At 47.5% G+C, this 16921-nt stretch overlaps 1 protein-coding gene across 6 annotated transcripts in view; it reads right to left on the bottom strand.

Moving 5' to 3' along the window:
- The window catches only part of LPP (LIM domain containing preferred translocation partner in lipoma), a 295814-nt gene that overhangs the window by 103703 nt on the left and 175190 nt on the right, over window positions 1-16921 (bottom strand). For all 6 annotated transcript variants that reach the window (XM_053387367.1, XM_053387369.1, XM_053387365.1 and 3 more), the window contains 2 exons: window positions 11874-11998; window positions 3909-4031 (listed from right to left, as the gene is read on the bottom strand). In XM_053387367.1, coding sequence (XP_053243342.1) covers window positions 3909-4031; window positions 11874-11998 — 248 coding nt within the window. The remainder of the gene's footprint in view (window positions 1-3908; window positions 4032-11873; window positions 11999-16921) is intronic.

The raw sequence follows: 16921 nt of genomic DNA, 5'->3' as shown, positions 1-16921 counted from the left end.
GAATGGATGCTTTTGAATTCTGGTCCTGGAGGAGACTCTTGAGAGTCCCATGGACTGCAAGAAGATCAAACTTCTGCATTCTGAAGGAAATCAGCCCTGAGTGCTCACTGGAAGGACAGATCCTGAAGCTGAAGCTCCAATACTTTGGCCACTTCAAGAGAAGAGAAGACTCCCTGGAAAAGACCCTGATGTTGGGAAAGATGGAGGGCACAAGGAGAAGGGGACGACAAAGATGGTTGGACAGTGTTCTTGAAGATACCAGCATGAGTTTGACCAAACTGCGGGAGGCAGTGGAAGACAGGAGTGCCTGGCGTGCTCTGGTCCATGGGGTCACAAAGAGTCGGACACGATTAAACGACTCAACAACAACAACAATAAACGATAGCAAGTGAAACTGCTTTCTCTGCTGTTTGCCTGAGGCTGATGGGAGAGACAGTCCAAAACAGCTGGATTACTGTGGTTTCCCACAACCAGTATTCAGAAGCTGCTTCCAGATGTGGATACACACAAGTGGGGAAAACAGGGGTTCAGGCCAAGGTAAGGGACAACATAAAGTATAATACATAAAGCAAATCAGGTTCAACAAATGTACCCGCAATTACAAAACATACAGTGCAAACTCCAGAGTTATCAGCATAACTCCAAAACTAAAATGACATCTTTTTTCAAATCTCTGGCACAAGAAAGTTCCTGGAAGTGGCGGAGCAGCTGTGGCAAAAGGACTGGAGGCCAGTAATCCCAGTTTCAGAGGAAAACTCCTTCTTCAGTTGAGAACGATACACAACAGCAACCCAAGCCAAACCGTAAGAAACAAACTTTCCGAGGCTGTGAGCATGCTGACTCACCCTGTCAGGTTAGTAAGGTCCCGCAAAGGGTACAAGGGAGGTGTCTGCTGCAAACTGGCCGGCACAGCATAGAGGGAGCCATCTAGTGAGCATTTATAGGGAACATAGAAGAAATAAGAGAGGCTTCTGAAAGAGGCATTCCAAGAAGCAAGCCAGATCAAAAGAAGCATTCAGCCCATGCGGCGCAATCGTGTCGAAGAGATGAATGAACTTAATTTCTTGTCTTAAGAGTATTGATTCTGTTGTATGGGTCAGATTTCAATCACCAAATGGCGAAAAATTATATATGCTTTTTCAGAAGGTGATGTTCCACCGGAAAGGAATTTATTAAGGCACTCCTAAAGTGGGTGGACGCGGGTGGCACTGTGGTCTAAACCACTGAGCCTCTGGAGCTTGCCGATCAGAAGGTTGGTGGTTTGAATCCCTGTGACGGGGTGAGCTCCCGTTGCTTGGTCCCTGCTCCTGCCAACCTAGCAGTTCGAAAGCACGTCAAAGTGCAAGTAGATAAATAGGTACCACTCTGGCGGGAAGGTAAACGGCATTTCCGTGCACTGCTCTAGTTCACCAGAAGCGGCTTAGTCCTGCTGGCCACATGACCCAGAAGTTGCACGCTGGCTCCCTCGGCCAATAAAGTGAGATGAGCGCCGCAACCCCAGAGTCGGCCACGACTGGACCTAATGGTCAGTACTTTTCTGTGTATAAGACTAGGTTTTTCTCTTTAAAAATTATGCTAAAAAGTGGGGGTCGTCTTATACATGGATAGTGCATAGGGTGGACGTTTGATTGGTTGCTGCCGCGGTTGCCAGTGGCTATTGGGCGTGTTATTGGTTGCTGCGTCAAGGGCTAGTGTTGATTGGCTGATGCTGCGGCAATTGGGCGGGCGATTGGCAGCTTCTGCTGGCGAAGGGACAGACGAGAGGCGGCAACGCGTGTTGGTGAGCGATTTTCGGCAATCCCCCCCCCAAAAAAAACCAAGCTCAACAACTCTGGGCGCCTTATACGTGGGGGCGCCTTATACATGGAAAAATACGGTATGTTTTGTAATTGCAGGTACATTTGTTGAACCTTACTTGCTTTATATAGTATACATTATTGCACCTTACCTGGGCCTGAACCCCTGCCCCCCCCCACTTGTGTATATTTTCATACAGTGGGGTCCCCCCTTTTTATGCCTCCAACTGTGGAGGTACAGCATAGCAATCCTGGCTAGTTGCCGTCGATAGTTCTCTCCTCCTCCGTGAATTTGCCCAATCCTCTTTTAAAGCCATCTCAGTTGTTGCCCATCACTGCTTCCTGCAGGAGTGAGTTCCACAGGTTAACGAAGGACATTATTTTATCCATCCTGCATCTCCCAAGTTTCAGCTTCATTGGGTACCCACAAATCCTAGGGTTAGGGGAGAGGGCTTCCTCCTCCTCCTCCTCCTCCTCCTCCTCCTCCTCCTTCTTCTTCTTCTTCTTCTTCTTCTTCTTCTTCTTCCTCCTCCTCCTCCTCCTCCTCCTCCTCCTCCTCCTCCTCCTCCAGGAAAATATCCCCCGAGTCCCATCCCTCCAGGGCAGCCCCTTGCACTCTCCTTCTGGGTGCACAAACAGAAAACTGCTCTTCCGAAGCCCTGACTTCCTGTGTGACTCATCCCTGCCACCCACCTCACCCCGGTTTCACCCCATGGTGCTGACGCAGGCACGCTGCTGATAGCAGAGCTGTTTCCAGAGCGTTTTCAGCCTGGGGGATTAGACAACAAAGAGGGGCTGGTGGGGGGAGAGAGAGAGGCAACACAATTTGAAGCTCAGATCGCAGGAGCGACAGCGGCAGTCAGAAGGGAAAGATTCTCTGGCACAGTGACCAAGAGAGGCTGTTGCTTCTTCTTTTTAAGCAGATTGCCTGGTTTCTCTTCACAGGTATCTGTGCAGAAGCTCTGTGCATAGCACTTAAACATGGAGGGGAAAGCAAGGCTGCGCCTGCTACCATCACCCTGGCCTGCAAGTGTTCACAGAATCATAGAATCTGAGAGTGGGAAGGGACACCGAAGGACATCTAGTCCAACCCCTTGCAATGCAGGAATCTCAGCTAAAGCCCTTTGTGGCTTATGGCCCTCGTACTTACGGGACTGCCTCTCCGGGTCTGCCCCGCAGAGGACCTTAAGGTCCATGAATAATCATAGTTTAGAGGTCCCAGGCCCTAAGGAAGTTAGTCTATCCTCCACCAGGGCCAGGGCCTTCTCAGTGATGGCTCCGACCTGGTGGAATGCTCTGTCCCATGAGACCAGGGCCCTGCAGGATTGAACTTCCTTCCGCAGGGCCTGTAAGACAGAGCTATTCCGCCTGGCCTTTAATTTGAATTCAGCCTAATCTTTTATTCCCCTTCCTTCCCTCCCCCTCCCCTTTTTATGAAGATTCCCTGCTCTGGGATCCCACAGCTAATTCTGCCCTGGTCTCCTCACTGGCCCAAATAGGACTAATTTAGCCAGCTAGCCCTGGTGATCATCTAATGTTTATTGGATAGATTTTCTCCTAAATTGATTTTTGAATTCTGAATTTATTGTTATTCATGTTTTATACTGTATTTTATGCTGTTTTTGTTGCATCAATTAAGTGTTTTAAATTTGTTTTTAGCTGCCCTGAGCCCAGTTTTTGAACCGGAAAGGGCAGGGTATAAATAAATTATTATTATTATTATTATTATTATTATTATTATTATTATTATTATTATTATTAAGCACCCGTGGCAGTGGGCCATCCCACTTCTGCTTAAAAATCTCCAAGGAAAACTTGTCTTTCACCTGAGGCTCCACACTGCTAAAAGGGGAGGGATTCACTAGTGGCTTGCATCATTCTCAAGACAATTTGTAAACAGAATAGAGGCATGGAACACCGATATGGTAGGAACCAGCATGCTGCTCTACACGGTATTTATGAAAAATAAAAAATACCTTGCCACTTTTTCAGTCTGTTTTGAATGCAACAGGCAGCATGCAACACCCTACGCCCCCAGATCAAGCCCCCGTCCGAGAGAAGAGGCTGATTGTGGACGCTGGGCCCTGTCTGCCATCTCTCCCCAACTCTGACCTGTTGCGTCCGCGGCTTGTAAGGCGAGCTGTTCTCCAAGTCAGCCAGGATGCTGGTCAAGGAGTCGATTTCCGCGTCCAGGCTGGAACGCCTCTCCTGCAGGGTCTTGCCGCCAGTGCTGACCTAGATGAAGAGGAAAGGAACGCACAAAGAAATGAAGGAATGCCGTGGAGAAACCATTTGACATTAAGGGTGTAAAAAATGAGGAACTGACAGGTGGAGTAAGAGGTGAATTTATGGCCTGTGGGGTCTTCTGCACAGCCCATTTTGGGGGGGGGGGAGTTCTCTTCATTCACTGGACCATAAAGAAGGCTGATCGCTGAAGAATTGATGCTTTTGAATTATGGTGCTGGGGAGACCTATAAAGCCCTAAAGAACCTCAGTCCAGTATATCTGAAGGAGCGTCTCCACCCCCATCATTCTGCCCAGACACTGAGGTCCAGCTCCGAGGGCCTTTTGCCAGTTCCCTCCCTGTGAGAAGTGAGGTTACAGGGAACCAGGCAGAGGGTCTTCTCAGTGGTGGTGCCCGCCCTGTGGAACACGCTCCCACTAGATGTCAAGGAAATAAACAACTATCTGAGTTTTAGACACCTGAAGGCAGCCCTGTATAGGGAAGTTTTTAATGCCTGATGTTTTATTGTGCTTTTAATTCTGTTGGTAGCCACCCAGAGTGGCTGGGGAAACCCAGCCAGATGGGCAGGGTATAAATAATAGATGATGATGACGATGAAGATAACGACGACAGTTCCTCTGTGATAAAAACAACTTGGAATCTAAAGAATTTGGAAACAATCTAGGAAAAGGTGATAATAATGGCGACGCCTCACTAACAACCTGAGAACAACCAGGAAAAAAATGCTGCAGTATTGTCCACACTGGGCTGGCAGAGTCTCAGGCAAGAGATGATCCCAATTCTACCTGGAAAGGTCAGGATTGGAACCCCGGACCTTCTGAATGTCAAGGAGATAACTCTGCCACAGAGCTCCCCCTTTCCCCAGCTTAAGAATGCAGACGCGTCTCTCAAGGGATGGGGTTACAGTGTGTTCTGGGGCGGCATCGCAGGGTGTGATTCTGCAACGCCTTCAGCAATTTGAAGGGTGGTACTTTAAGCTGCCTCATACCAGACCAGGCCGTCGATTGAGTTCAGTGTTGTCTACACTGACTGGCAGCAGCCCACCCCCCCTCCCAGGCAGGGGGCTCAACCTGGGTTGTTCTGCATTCAAAGCAGATCCTCTGCTATCGCGCTACAGCCCGCCTCACTCGTGCACGGTGGAGAACAGGGGTGTCAAAAGCAAGTCCCCATTTTCCTCTGCAAGGAGCTGGGGGCTGTGTTCTGCACCAAAGGATTCTTTGAGCGCCTCAAAATCTGGCTTATTGGGTGGTAAAAGAAGATGCTCTTGGGCAGCAGGGGGGATAAATTTGGGGGGGACGCTCCCCTTGCCCAGCAGTTCCACCAAGGCCGTTTGGATCTCGGGCAATGAAGCATCAATTTACAACCGCTGTCAAGACACTGATGGGTTATTTAATTCCCCAATAATAATAAATTATTGGAAAAAACGAGGAGAGCAGCGTAAGGAAGGAAGCAGTCTGGATGCAAAGCTCCTCTTAGGCTTCTCATCCAATGGCATTTCAGGCCCGGCTCAATCGAGAGGAATCACTGCTCTCCTGGTTAGCAGGGCGACTTGGGTACCTTCTCACAGTTGACTCAAAAAAGTTGAAAAAAAAGTTGACTTTTTTAGGCAGCTAAAAAAGCCAATGCAATTCTGGGCTGCATCAATAGGAGTATAGCATCTAGATCAAGGGAAGTAATAGTGCCACTGTATTCTGCTCTGGTCAGACCTCACCTGGAGTACTGTGTCCAGTTCTGGGCACCACAGTTCAAGAAGGACACTGACAAAGTGGAACGTGTCCAGAGGAGGGCAACCAAAATGGTCAAAGGCCTGGAAACGATGCCTTATGAGGAACGGCTAAGGGAGCTGGGCATGTTTAGCCTGGAGAAGAGGAGGTTAAGGGGTGATATGATAGCCATGTTCAAATATATAAAAGGATGTCATATAGAGGAGGGAGAAAGGTTGTTTTCTGCTGCTCCAGAGAAGCGGACACGGAGCAATGGATCCAAACTACAAGAAAGAAGATTCCACCTAAACATTAGGAAGAACTTCCTGACAGTAAGAGCTGTTTGACAGTGGAATTTGCTGCCAAGGAGTGTGGTGGAGTCTCCTTCTTTGGAGGTCTTTAAGCAGAGGCTTGACAACCATATGTCAGGAGTGCTCTGATGGTGTTTCCTGCTTGGCAGGGGGTTGGACTCGATGGCCCTTGTGGTCTCTTCCAACTCTATGATTCTATGATTCTATGACTCAAGAGGGATCATGTCCCCATTTTTAAAGGCCGCCATGCCTTGCTCCACTGCCCCCCCGCCTCCTTCTCAGCACGCAAATATGCAGCACATCTTATCTTCATCACATGCACGAAAGTGGGTCCAAAAATGTTGGTTTGCTAACAGTGTTTCATAGATTGACATTGCTTCGCCCAGACACACTGGGCAATAGATATAAGGACACAATATAGATCTTAACCTCTGGGAGAAACTTTGGGAAAGCGCCCAAAATTTATACACCAAAAGAGAATTATTTGAAAATGATTCATAGATGGTACCGAACGCCACGTAGGTTGGCTAAGATTTATGAAACAGAATCAGATATGTGTTGGAAGTGTAAAGAAGCAGAGAGAGACTTTTTTCACATGTGGTGGACATGAAAAAAGGTAAAAGTATATTGGGAAATGATTTGTAATTAATTGAAAAACATGTTTGAAACTACTTTCCCCCCCAAACCAGAGTCCTTCCTGTTGGGAATAGCCCTGACAGAAATTCCTAGATGTCAGAAAAGGTTATTTATGTATGCAACAACTGTGGCTTGTGTTTTGTTAGCCCCAACTAAGGAGGATTGGCAACTTAAATTGACAGAATATGAAGAACTTGCAGATTCAACACGTAGAATAAGAGAGCAAGAAGAACATATATTTAAAGAAGAGTAGAATACATTTATTGAATATCTGGAAAATAACTGTAGACACCTGAAAATGCTGGCAGCAATAAGATCAAATTCAACAGAGTAAATGATTTTTGATGGATGTAAAAGTGGAAAACTGATTTGAATGGTTACAGTAAAATATTCAGGAATGTACAGTATGATGCTTAAAATGAACCATGGAAGGAGAAGAAGGGAAGTCACTGGATATTTTGAAGTTCGCAAAACGTTTATTTTGAAATGTAAAATTGAAAACGCCATAAAAATTATATATAAAATGAAACCTACCCTCAGGGGACTTTAACCCTGCTTTCTGGGGAATTACCGTATTTTTTGCACCATAACACTCACTTTTTTCCTCCTAGAAAGTAAGGGGAAATGTCTGTGCGTGTTATGGAGGAAATGCCTACGGGTGACATGCCTACGGATTTTCTTCCTCTAAAAACTACGTGTGTGTTATGGTCGGGTGCGTGTTATAGAGCGAAAAATACGGTATATTAATGAATCAACACTGGATGCATTTGGCCAATAGCAAATGCAGGAAAAACAAGAGATCTCGGTCGCAGGGAGGCGGAATAACACAGAGAAACCACTTTGCACATCAAATCGGTTTATGTTGTTGTTGTAAAGACAACTCATTATTGCTTGGCTAGATTTAAAGCTGCATCTGGCTTGGAAATTATACTGTTTTTGGGGGGAAACCTGTGTGTCTTGGGTGTGTTTTCGGCGTTAGATGGAATAGGAGGTGGTGCTGCATCTTCTCCCCCCCCAAACCACCCCCCCAGCTCCTTTGCCCCCCCACTTGCGTCCCATCTGGGGATGAAGATCAAGACCCGGGCCCATCCAAAAAGGTCTTTAAACCTTTTCCCGGCAGCAGCGCTCTTTCTGACGGAGAACAGCTCCAGAGGATATTGCCTCTTCTCTCCCCTTTTAATTAATAAAATTACAGCCCAGAGCTCATTATCGATAATTATGGCCACTGCAAGAGCTTCCCGTTTCTTTGCTGGCTCCCACCCCCGCCGACCTTAATCCTGTTCCAAATGCAGCATGAATTAGCGTTTAATTAGCCATTAAATAGAATTAACGGTCTCTGGCGGCAAGGTGGCACGCCGAACAATCGGAGGAGGAGGAGAAGGGAGGCTTCCTGGCGCAGGACAAGTCCGGCAGCCGCGACTGGGGGGAGATTCTCAACAAACCAGAAGCCCTCATTCTCAGCCAGTCGACAGAATGTCACCAACGGGTCAGGCAGAGACACCGTCCGCATGCGCCCGTCGCCGCAGGAAATATTTCTGATGGGAATCCCATCTTCGCCCTCCATGACTGAGCCGTGGGAGAACTTGCCCTGCCAAGTCTCATCTTCTCAAAGAATTGAGACCCCCAGGGGTCATCTAGTCCAACCCCCTGCAATGCCGGAACGACGCCTAGAGAATCCCTGAGAGATGGGCACCCAATGTGTGCTTGAAAACCTCGACGCAAGGAGAGCCCATCACCCAGTGAGGGAGTTCATTGTACCATCAAATGGCTCAGAATAATATGGGAATAATGATTTATTACTTACACCTTGCCCATCGGGCTGACAAAGATTATCTGAAGAAAAACCATGGGACAGTTGAGTTGAGAGAGAGATTATTATTGTTATTGTTGTTATTGTTATTAATTGAATTTATATACTGCCCTATACGGGGGGGGGGGGAGGTCCTCAGGGCGGTTCACAGAATAAAATCAAGATATAAAACCACAAAATACATAATAAAAATAAAAATAAACCAACCCAATACGCCTCCAACAAAAAGCACATTTTAGCCACAACAGCAAAGTATTGGAAGACGCAAAGTATTGGAAGACGCAAGATTTACCCACTCTGGAAGAATGGCAGATGAAACTGATTGACTGTATGGGATTGGCAGAAATGACTGGCAGAATCCGCGACCAGGGAGAAGAGTCGGCAGAAGAAGATTGGAAAAAATTTAAGGACTACTTACAGAAATATTGTAAAATTAAGGAATGTTGAATGATGCTGGATTGAAATTGAGTGGTTTCTAGCTGTAATGGTATAAAGGAATATGAAAAAATGGTTCTTTATAAGTAAAAATTTAAGGTTATAATAACTTAAGATGTTGGATAGAAAATAAGGTGTTTTTATAAGCTGTAATGCTTTGAGTTAAGGATTTGCTGAACAAATAATTTGAATTGGAATACAAGAAGGGGAGGTATGAGGAGGTCAGAGAAATATCTGAAGAAGTGTGCATGCACACGAAAGCTCATACCAAGAACTAACTTAGTTGGTCTTTAAGGTGCTACTGGAAGAAAAAAAAAATTTTGTTCAGAGAAATATGTTATTGAAAATTAAGTATTATGAACTATATGTCTTTTTAATTTTTTGTTTGTTTTTTGTTTGTATAAAAAATTGAAAATTTTAATAAATATCTTATAAAAAAAAGCACATTTTAATAGGGCATAGGATGTCCATCAGATCAACCAAAGGCCTGCTTAAAAAGGAACATTTTTGCCTGGTGCCTAAAGGTGTATAATTAAGGCACCAGGTGCACTTCCCTGGGGAGCCACTGCAGAAAAGGCCCTGTTCTCGTGTTGCCACCCTCTGGACCTCTCGAGGAGGAGGCACATGAAGGAGGGTCTCAGAAGATGATCTCAGGGTCCAAGTAGGTTCATACGGAAAGGGGTGGTCCTTGAGGTATTGCAGTCCTCAGATAGACTTGATAAGGCCCTCCAATGTTGCTATTCTTGAAAAAGGGGGCGGTATGAAAAGGGAGCACAATACTGATTGAGGTGGGTGGGAAATACAATCCTTTATGTAAGATCTGCAGACTGAAAGCAACAAAAGTCGTGAATTCCAAATACAGACATCACATTGGTTTCCGTTCCAGACCTGGGGTGAATAAGGGAACGCTGGCAATTTCCATTTCCATTTTTGCTTTGTCCAGTCCTCTTTCAAAGCCATCCAAATTCTCCAACATCCCTAGATGATGTCCCTGAGCACCATTTGCTGGGGAGTGTGAATGGGAAGAAGACTCCCTTGCACCTATTCTGCTTGTGTGCATTCCAGATACATCTGTCTGGTCACCACGATACAGAGAGAGGCTCTGCTGGAAGAGGTGGCTGTTGGGTCTGATCCTTCAGGCTCTCCTGACGTTCTCGGAGGAAGCGAACCCTTCTCATGCTCCGAGCAAAAATTCGCCTTTCTATCAGAGTTCACGTAAGGGAGTTTTGCTTTGCGTTCAGGAGAGGCAAGAGGCAACAGTTGGGTGAGGGAGCCCCATGTGATTCAATATAAGGCAGCCTCTTCTGCCCCAAATGTGACCAGTTCAACAAGGCCTTGGGCTGATTCATATCCTACAGCCTTTTAAACAGATCTGTGGGGAGGAGGGCTATTGTTTTGTTCTTTGGGTTCCATTATTTGCTGTGTTTTATCTTAAAAAACAGCATCTTAAAAAGCAGAGACATCACCCTGCCAACAAAGGCCCATATAGTTAAAGCTATGGTTTTCCCAGTAGTGATGTATGGAAGTGAGAGCTGGACCATAAAGAAGGCTGATCGCTGAAGAATGGATGCGTTTGAATTATGGTGCTGGAAGGGACTCTTGAGAGTCCCATGGACTGCAAGAAGATCAAACCTTTCCATTATTAAGGAAATCAGCCCTGAGTGCTCACTGAAAGGACAGATCCCGACTTTGGCCACCTCATGAGAAGAGAAGACTCCCTGGAAAAGACCCTGATGCTGGGAAAGATGGAGGGCACAAGGAGAAGGGGACGACAGAGGACGAGATGGTGGGACAGTGTTCTCAAAGCTACGAACATGAGTTTGACCAAACTGCGGGAGGCAGTGGAAGGCAGGAGTGCCTGGCGTGCTCTGGTCCAGGGGGTCACAAAGAGGTGGACACCACTAAGCACCTTCGCTGGGTCTCCGCTGCCACCTGGTCAAATCTTTTCTTTTAAACTGTTCTGTCTCCTTCCCTTCCACCACGGGAAATCCATGCAGCTGACAGCATAGAAATGCCAACCATGCAAATAATGTCAAATAAAACCAGCAGCCAGTAACAAAACGAAGCTGCTTATCAGTTCTGAAGTGGGAGGGAGCACCCCGGATCGAAACACAGACCATCCACAAACTTACAATGTGTGGCAGTAAGCGCAGTGACCACTTCAGCCTCAGATCTGAAATGGCAAGGTACTGGTCTGCACTGCAGGGCTGTTGCTGCAAGGCTTAATTGGGTCATACACATGCAACGCTTTCTGGCTAAATGCTGCAGATGGGTATCATCTTCCTTGAGTTGGCAATGGAATAAAATGCCTTCTACTTCTTGGCCGCACCTTTGCAAATCCCTCACCCTGCCGACCCCAACTTAGTGATGTTCCTGAGACACCTGGATGGAAACTGACCATTAAGGATATAAGAAAGGCTAAGCTATTTAAACCTGGCAAGAAATGAAACAGAAATTAAAATATTTGAAACAGAGTTTGCAAATAAAGTAGGTAGATTGCTAGTATGGGGGGGGGGATTAAAAAGGAAAGGAAGACTAACATTATAAATAAATACAAGTGATGGTGTAACATATAATGGGAAAGCAATAAGACTGGGATTTTTTAGATACCGTTCTAAGAAAATAAAAAGAGGCCTGTTGGTCAGTCCAATGGCCCATTTAGGATCTTGTTCTCACTGTGGCCAACCAGATACACTAAAGAGAAACCCACAAGCAGAACTCAAGCACAATTCCTCCACAAATTTGGCCATCACTGCCTCCTGTGGCAGGGAGTTCCACAGTTTAACTACAAGCCACGTGAAGCAGCTCTTTCTTTTGGTGGTCATCACTGCCGCTGTACAGCACCTAGCACCATCGGCACTTGATTCGCCTTGACCACAGCCGGGCACCACAAGAACCCCATCCATGCCCTCGGCAGCACCATGGATGTCTTCTTACCTGGACATTGAACATGGCTTCATCAGGAGGAGGAGGAGGAGGAAGAAAGGCACTGGGCGGCGGTGGAGGAGGATTCCCAAGATCGTCAGAAGGAGGTGGAGGTGGAGGTGGTGGTGGGAAGTCACCTATGGATGACAGGAATAATAATTTTATTATTTGTACCCCACCCATCAACCATCAAGCTGAGCACAAGATAAATACAATGTCCCTCTAGGCCACAGGTTTTCCCAGGGTTTGGCAGGAAAAGAAGGCAAGTGTGGAGGGAACATTCAAGGGCAATCAAAGAAACACTGAAACATTTCAGTTTAGTATAGGACAGGATAATATCAAAGTAATTTGGTGGGATATACAACCAGAAACAGTATCTATATCTTTCTTCAAGAGCATTGGCTGTTCTTCTACAGTTCTCCACGACATATTGCTGTGAGCAGAGATTTCCAGCTCTGACACATATGAAAGATTGGAAAATACAAAGGCTTCTTTGTGTTGATGAGGAAAGGAGAGTTGGTTTGTCTCAAATAAGACCTTCTATAAATGGGATTACCCGGCAAAAGCAAGATCACACCTCTCATTGGGTTTGCATAAAATACTCAAGGTACGTCTGCAAGAGGCTCATTGATAATTATATTGTGGGAATGATTCATCTTCTTATGTAGCTGCATTGTTTTATACTTTCTGGGTGTCCTGTGACCGTTGTGTTCTGTGTTATAAATCGAGCGCTGCTGGGAGCTGTTCCTTTTTGTTTTCCGATGTATATCTTATCAATACAAAATTCAGTGTAGCATGAGCAAATTTTTATTCTGAAAGTGTGCTTCAGAGAAAAAGTCTGAGAAGCAATGCTCTAGCACAGGCACATCCAACTCCCAAGAGACTGTGATCTACTCCCACTAAAAAAAAACTGGCAGTGATCTATCCATTGTCATTGCCAAGAGATTTTTTTGGGGGGGCTGATCAGGAGCACCCTGGAGATCCTGCGATCTACCTGGAACACCCCCGCGATCTACGTGTTGGACATGCCTGCTCTAGCAAAAGCTGGGAGCTTCAGACCCTGCAATTGTCACCTGAGGCCTTTCACGGTGTGCCCATTCCACTGGACCTTCCCAGATCTCTGCTAAGCAAGCCGGAGTGCTTAAAAAGCTCTTTCTGTGCCATGGAAAGAGTTTATAAGTCCTCCACTTTGCTTATGGGGCTCTGGGGAAAGTTGTGGGATCCCACAAGATACCGTGGGGCCATCTGAGATCTTGGGAAGCCCCTGAGAGATCTCCCACGGCCTCCCAGAAGCCTCCCGCAACTGCCACAGACCCCAGTAAGGAAAGGAGAGCTGTCAGGGAGACAGTGGTGTAGCGTCGGTTGCCTGTGCCCGGGGCAAGGTGCGAAAGAGATGGGGCCTGTTTCCGTACTGATGAGCCTTGCCTGGCGATTCTCCGGCAGCCCCGGGGCAGGAAGGATCTGAGGGCGCAACCCAGAACAGCAGCAACCTGTTGCACACGGCAGCGGCGGCACCCATGGCATGAGAAGCATGTGGCGCGCCATCACAAGATGCTGAAAGGGGTGGGCAATGAGAGGGGGTTCCATCCTGGCAAGGGAGGGCCTGGCTGTTGGCATGCACCCAAGGAAACGGGGGCAATTGGCAGGCCCCCAGCCGGCCCCAGCCCACTGCCAGGCATACTCCGGTCCTTGGTGCAGCATAAATCTGTGACCCAGGCTTTAGAAGACTGAGCACGCTATTCAGCAGAGAAAACGCTGCGCAGACAGAAGTGGCACGAGAGGCTGTATGAGCATATTTACAAGCAGGTTTTATTAAGCATAAGGTAAAGGGACCCCTGACCATTGGGTCCAGTCGTGGCCGACTCTGGGGTTGCGGTGTTCATCTCGCTTTATTGGCCGAGGGAGCCGCGTACAGCTTCCAGGTCATGTGGCCAGCATGACTAAGCAGCTTCTGGTGAACCAGAGCAGCGCACGGAAACGCCGTTTACATTTCCACCGGAGCGGTACCTATTTATCTACTTGCACTTTGACGTGCTTTCAAACTACTAGGTTGGCAGGAGCAGGGACCGAGCAACAGGAGCTCACCCCATCACAGGGATTTGAACCACCGACCTTCTGATCGGCAAGTCCTAGGCTCTGTGGTTTAACCCACAGCGCCACCCATGTCCCTTTTTATTAAGCGTAGATCAGGACAAAAGGAAACATGTCTGATCTCCTTTGTGTCCAAAGTAAAACAGAAAGCTATACACAAGCGGAAGTTCCCAGCATACTGTGCTGGAATGTAAACAGACATGTGACACGCAACCATTCTACACGTCTGTTCCTTAAGGTGCGACAGAATTCTCACTGCCTGGCTGGCGGCCTGCTATCCACTCACAGCCCGCCCGGCCACCCCGGAGACATCCGCCCCATGTGTCCTGCTGCTGCTGGGCCAGAAAAGGGAGCCACCTCCCTCCCAATTTTGTCACATCTTTGGCCCACTTTCTGAATTTCCACTGAGGGAAATTGCCCCCCAATGCTAAATCTCCAGAGGGGGAGATCCTAGGGTGTCTTCCCGAACTTGCGTGATGATGCCTTTGTGTGCGAGTCCCCAGAACATAAACCCCTCGCATAAATTTCAGGCCTACTCCGTACCTGTGCGGCGTTCAGAACGCACACTGCACATCACCAGCGCCCGACTGAGACCGTGGCGATGGCCAGGGTGCCACTAAATAAAGATGGCTTTATTACAACCCTGACAGCTTGGCGGATGTTTTCTCCCCTTCCCCATAAAGTTCTGCGCCTCTGGTGTTTGCCTCTCTTGTGCTGAGATATATTCCGGTAGGCTCCCAAACACACGCTGCGGCTGTTTATAGAGATTTGATTATATACATAAATAATATTGATGTCTGGAACAAGCAGCCCAAGCCGTGATTTAGGAAGCCTTGTCGGTACCAGATGGTTGAAGACACGGCTCGAGTCTAAACAGGCTCTCCGGGGGGCAGCTTCTCACATATCCTCGCCGTGAGCTTGTCGGCTCTGGTTTTTGTCTTTCAGGTGAGGTACCCTCCTGGAAATCCAAGCTGTTGGAGAGGAGCTGCTCGCAGGATGCGAAAGGCAGTGGCAGGTTTTCTTAACAGCAAGGCTAACATAAGCATGGAGCGAGATCCATCCCTGCTTTGTGTTGGTTTCTAGGTAAAGGTAAAGGGACCCCTGACAGTTAAGTCCAGTCGCGAACAACTCTGGGGTTGCGGCACTCATCTCACTCTACAGGCCAAGGGAGCCAGCGTTTGTCCCAGACAGTTTTTCCAGGTCATGTGGCCAGCATGACTAAGCCGCTTCTGGCAAAACCAGAGCAGTGCAAAGAAACGACGTTTACCTTCCCGCCAGAGTGGTACCTATTAATCTACTTGCACTTTGATGTGCTTTCGAACTGCTAGGTTGGCAGGAGCAGGGACCGAGCAACAGGAACTCACCCCGTCGCGGGGATTTGAACCGCTGACCTTCCGATCGGCAAGTCCAAGCGGCACAGTGGTTTAAACCACAGCGCCACCCGCGTCCCTGTGTTGCTTTCAGTCGACCCCTAATTCAAAAATGTCCAAATGGCACAAAGGAGGAGGCCAAATATGGGAATTTGCAAGGGGATCAAATATCAACCAATCTGAAATTTATTTTTATTTATTTATTTATTTATTTATTTATACATACATACATACATACATACATACATACATACCTCGTCCATCTGGCTGAGTTTCCCCAGCCCAGTTTTTGTGCGCATATGTGAAATCCAATCTCCTCTGTCTCCAAAGGTCCATAAAGTGCATGCAGAGCGAGGGTCCATACTCTGAGTTGGCTTTGAGATGCCACCAAATATTTTTTTTTGGGGGGGGGATTTGCAGAGAGGCCTCATATATTTTTATTGCTGCCTATCACTATTAGGTATGCAACATCGCTTTACCCTTTTCAGCACTTGCTAAAAACATTTTTGTTTAGACAAACTTAAGTTTAGACAAGCTGGTGTTTAGAAAGTGATTGGGAGTTTCTTTTGAGCCACATCAGCAAGGCAGAGAGGGCTTTTGTCTCCTGGGCAGCCCAGGACCCCCAGAAACACTGCCCAGGCTTGCGACCTGGAGAGCTCACTTTGGTGCTGCTAATGCAGCAAAAACAACACAGAAGAAGAAGAGTTTGGATTTGATATCCCGCCTTTCACTCCCTTTGACGAGTCTCAAAGCGGCTAACAATCTCCTTTCCCCTCCTCCCCCACAACAAACACTCTGTGAGGTGAGTGGGGCTGAGAGACTTCAGAGAAGTGTGACTGGCCCAAGGTCACCCAGCAGCTGCAGGTGGAGGAGCGGAGGAGCGAACCCGGTTCACCAAATTACGAGTCCACCGCTCTTAACCACTACACCGCACTGGCACCATCCAACCGTCTTAGGGACTCCAGATTTGTGTAGGGTTGACCCCGAGCCTGCAGTGAGATTCCACTGTGAGCCAGTGTGCAGTGAGGGGTCACCCTTTGTTCAAAGCTATCAAGACTAAAGCAGCTTTAACCTTCTCCAGCATCTCCTAGCAGGGAGGAGAGAAAATTCGGAAGCAAACAAGACATTTCAGGGGATCTCATTAGAAGGGCTGGTTCGTCTGCTTCTTATCTGGGGCAAATTACTCCAGGACTCGTCGTCTGATGTGGCAGGAATGGCAATTAGCCTTCCTGTTGATTTCAAGCCCGTCAAGAGGCGAAATCAGTTAGGCCGAGAGTGTGCGGGCAAGATGAGATGCTGAATTAGGCACTCTCAGCCGGGAGGCAGGTGCATTAGCACCCCACTGATTCCGATGGCGAACCAGGGATCTGGCTTTTAAAAGACATTTCTTCAAACAGCACAGTATTTATCCGCAATTAAGGCACGCAAATGTAAGGCGTTCTGGCCACGCGGATTCTGCGGAGGCCGTTCCAGGCGGTACAAGCTATTATGACATCACAAGGTATAACCATTCTCTCGTCTGTACCATGACTGGCCCTGATCCACCATACGGACTTGCAGATTTCAAAGCCAGGCGGTCCCTTGCTCACCTGTGAACCA

Source organism: Podarcis raffonei, chromosome 5 (genome assembly GCF_027172205.1).
Source record: "Podarcis raffonei isolate rPodRaf1 chromosome 5, rPodRaf1.pri, whole genome shotgun sequence".
NCBI lineage: Eukaryota > Metazoa > Chordata > Lepidosauria > Squamata > Lacertidae > Podarcis > Podarcis raffonei.
The sequence above is the reverse complement of the archived record's forward strand: the minus strand, read 5'-3'. Positions and strand labels throughout refer to the sequence as shown.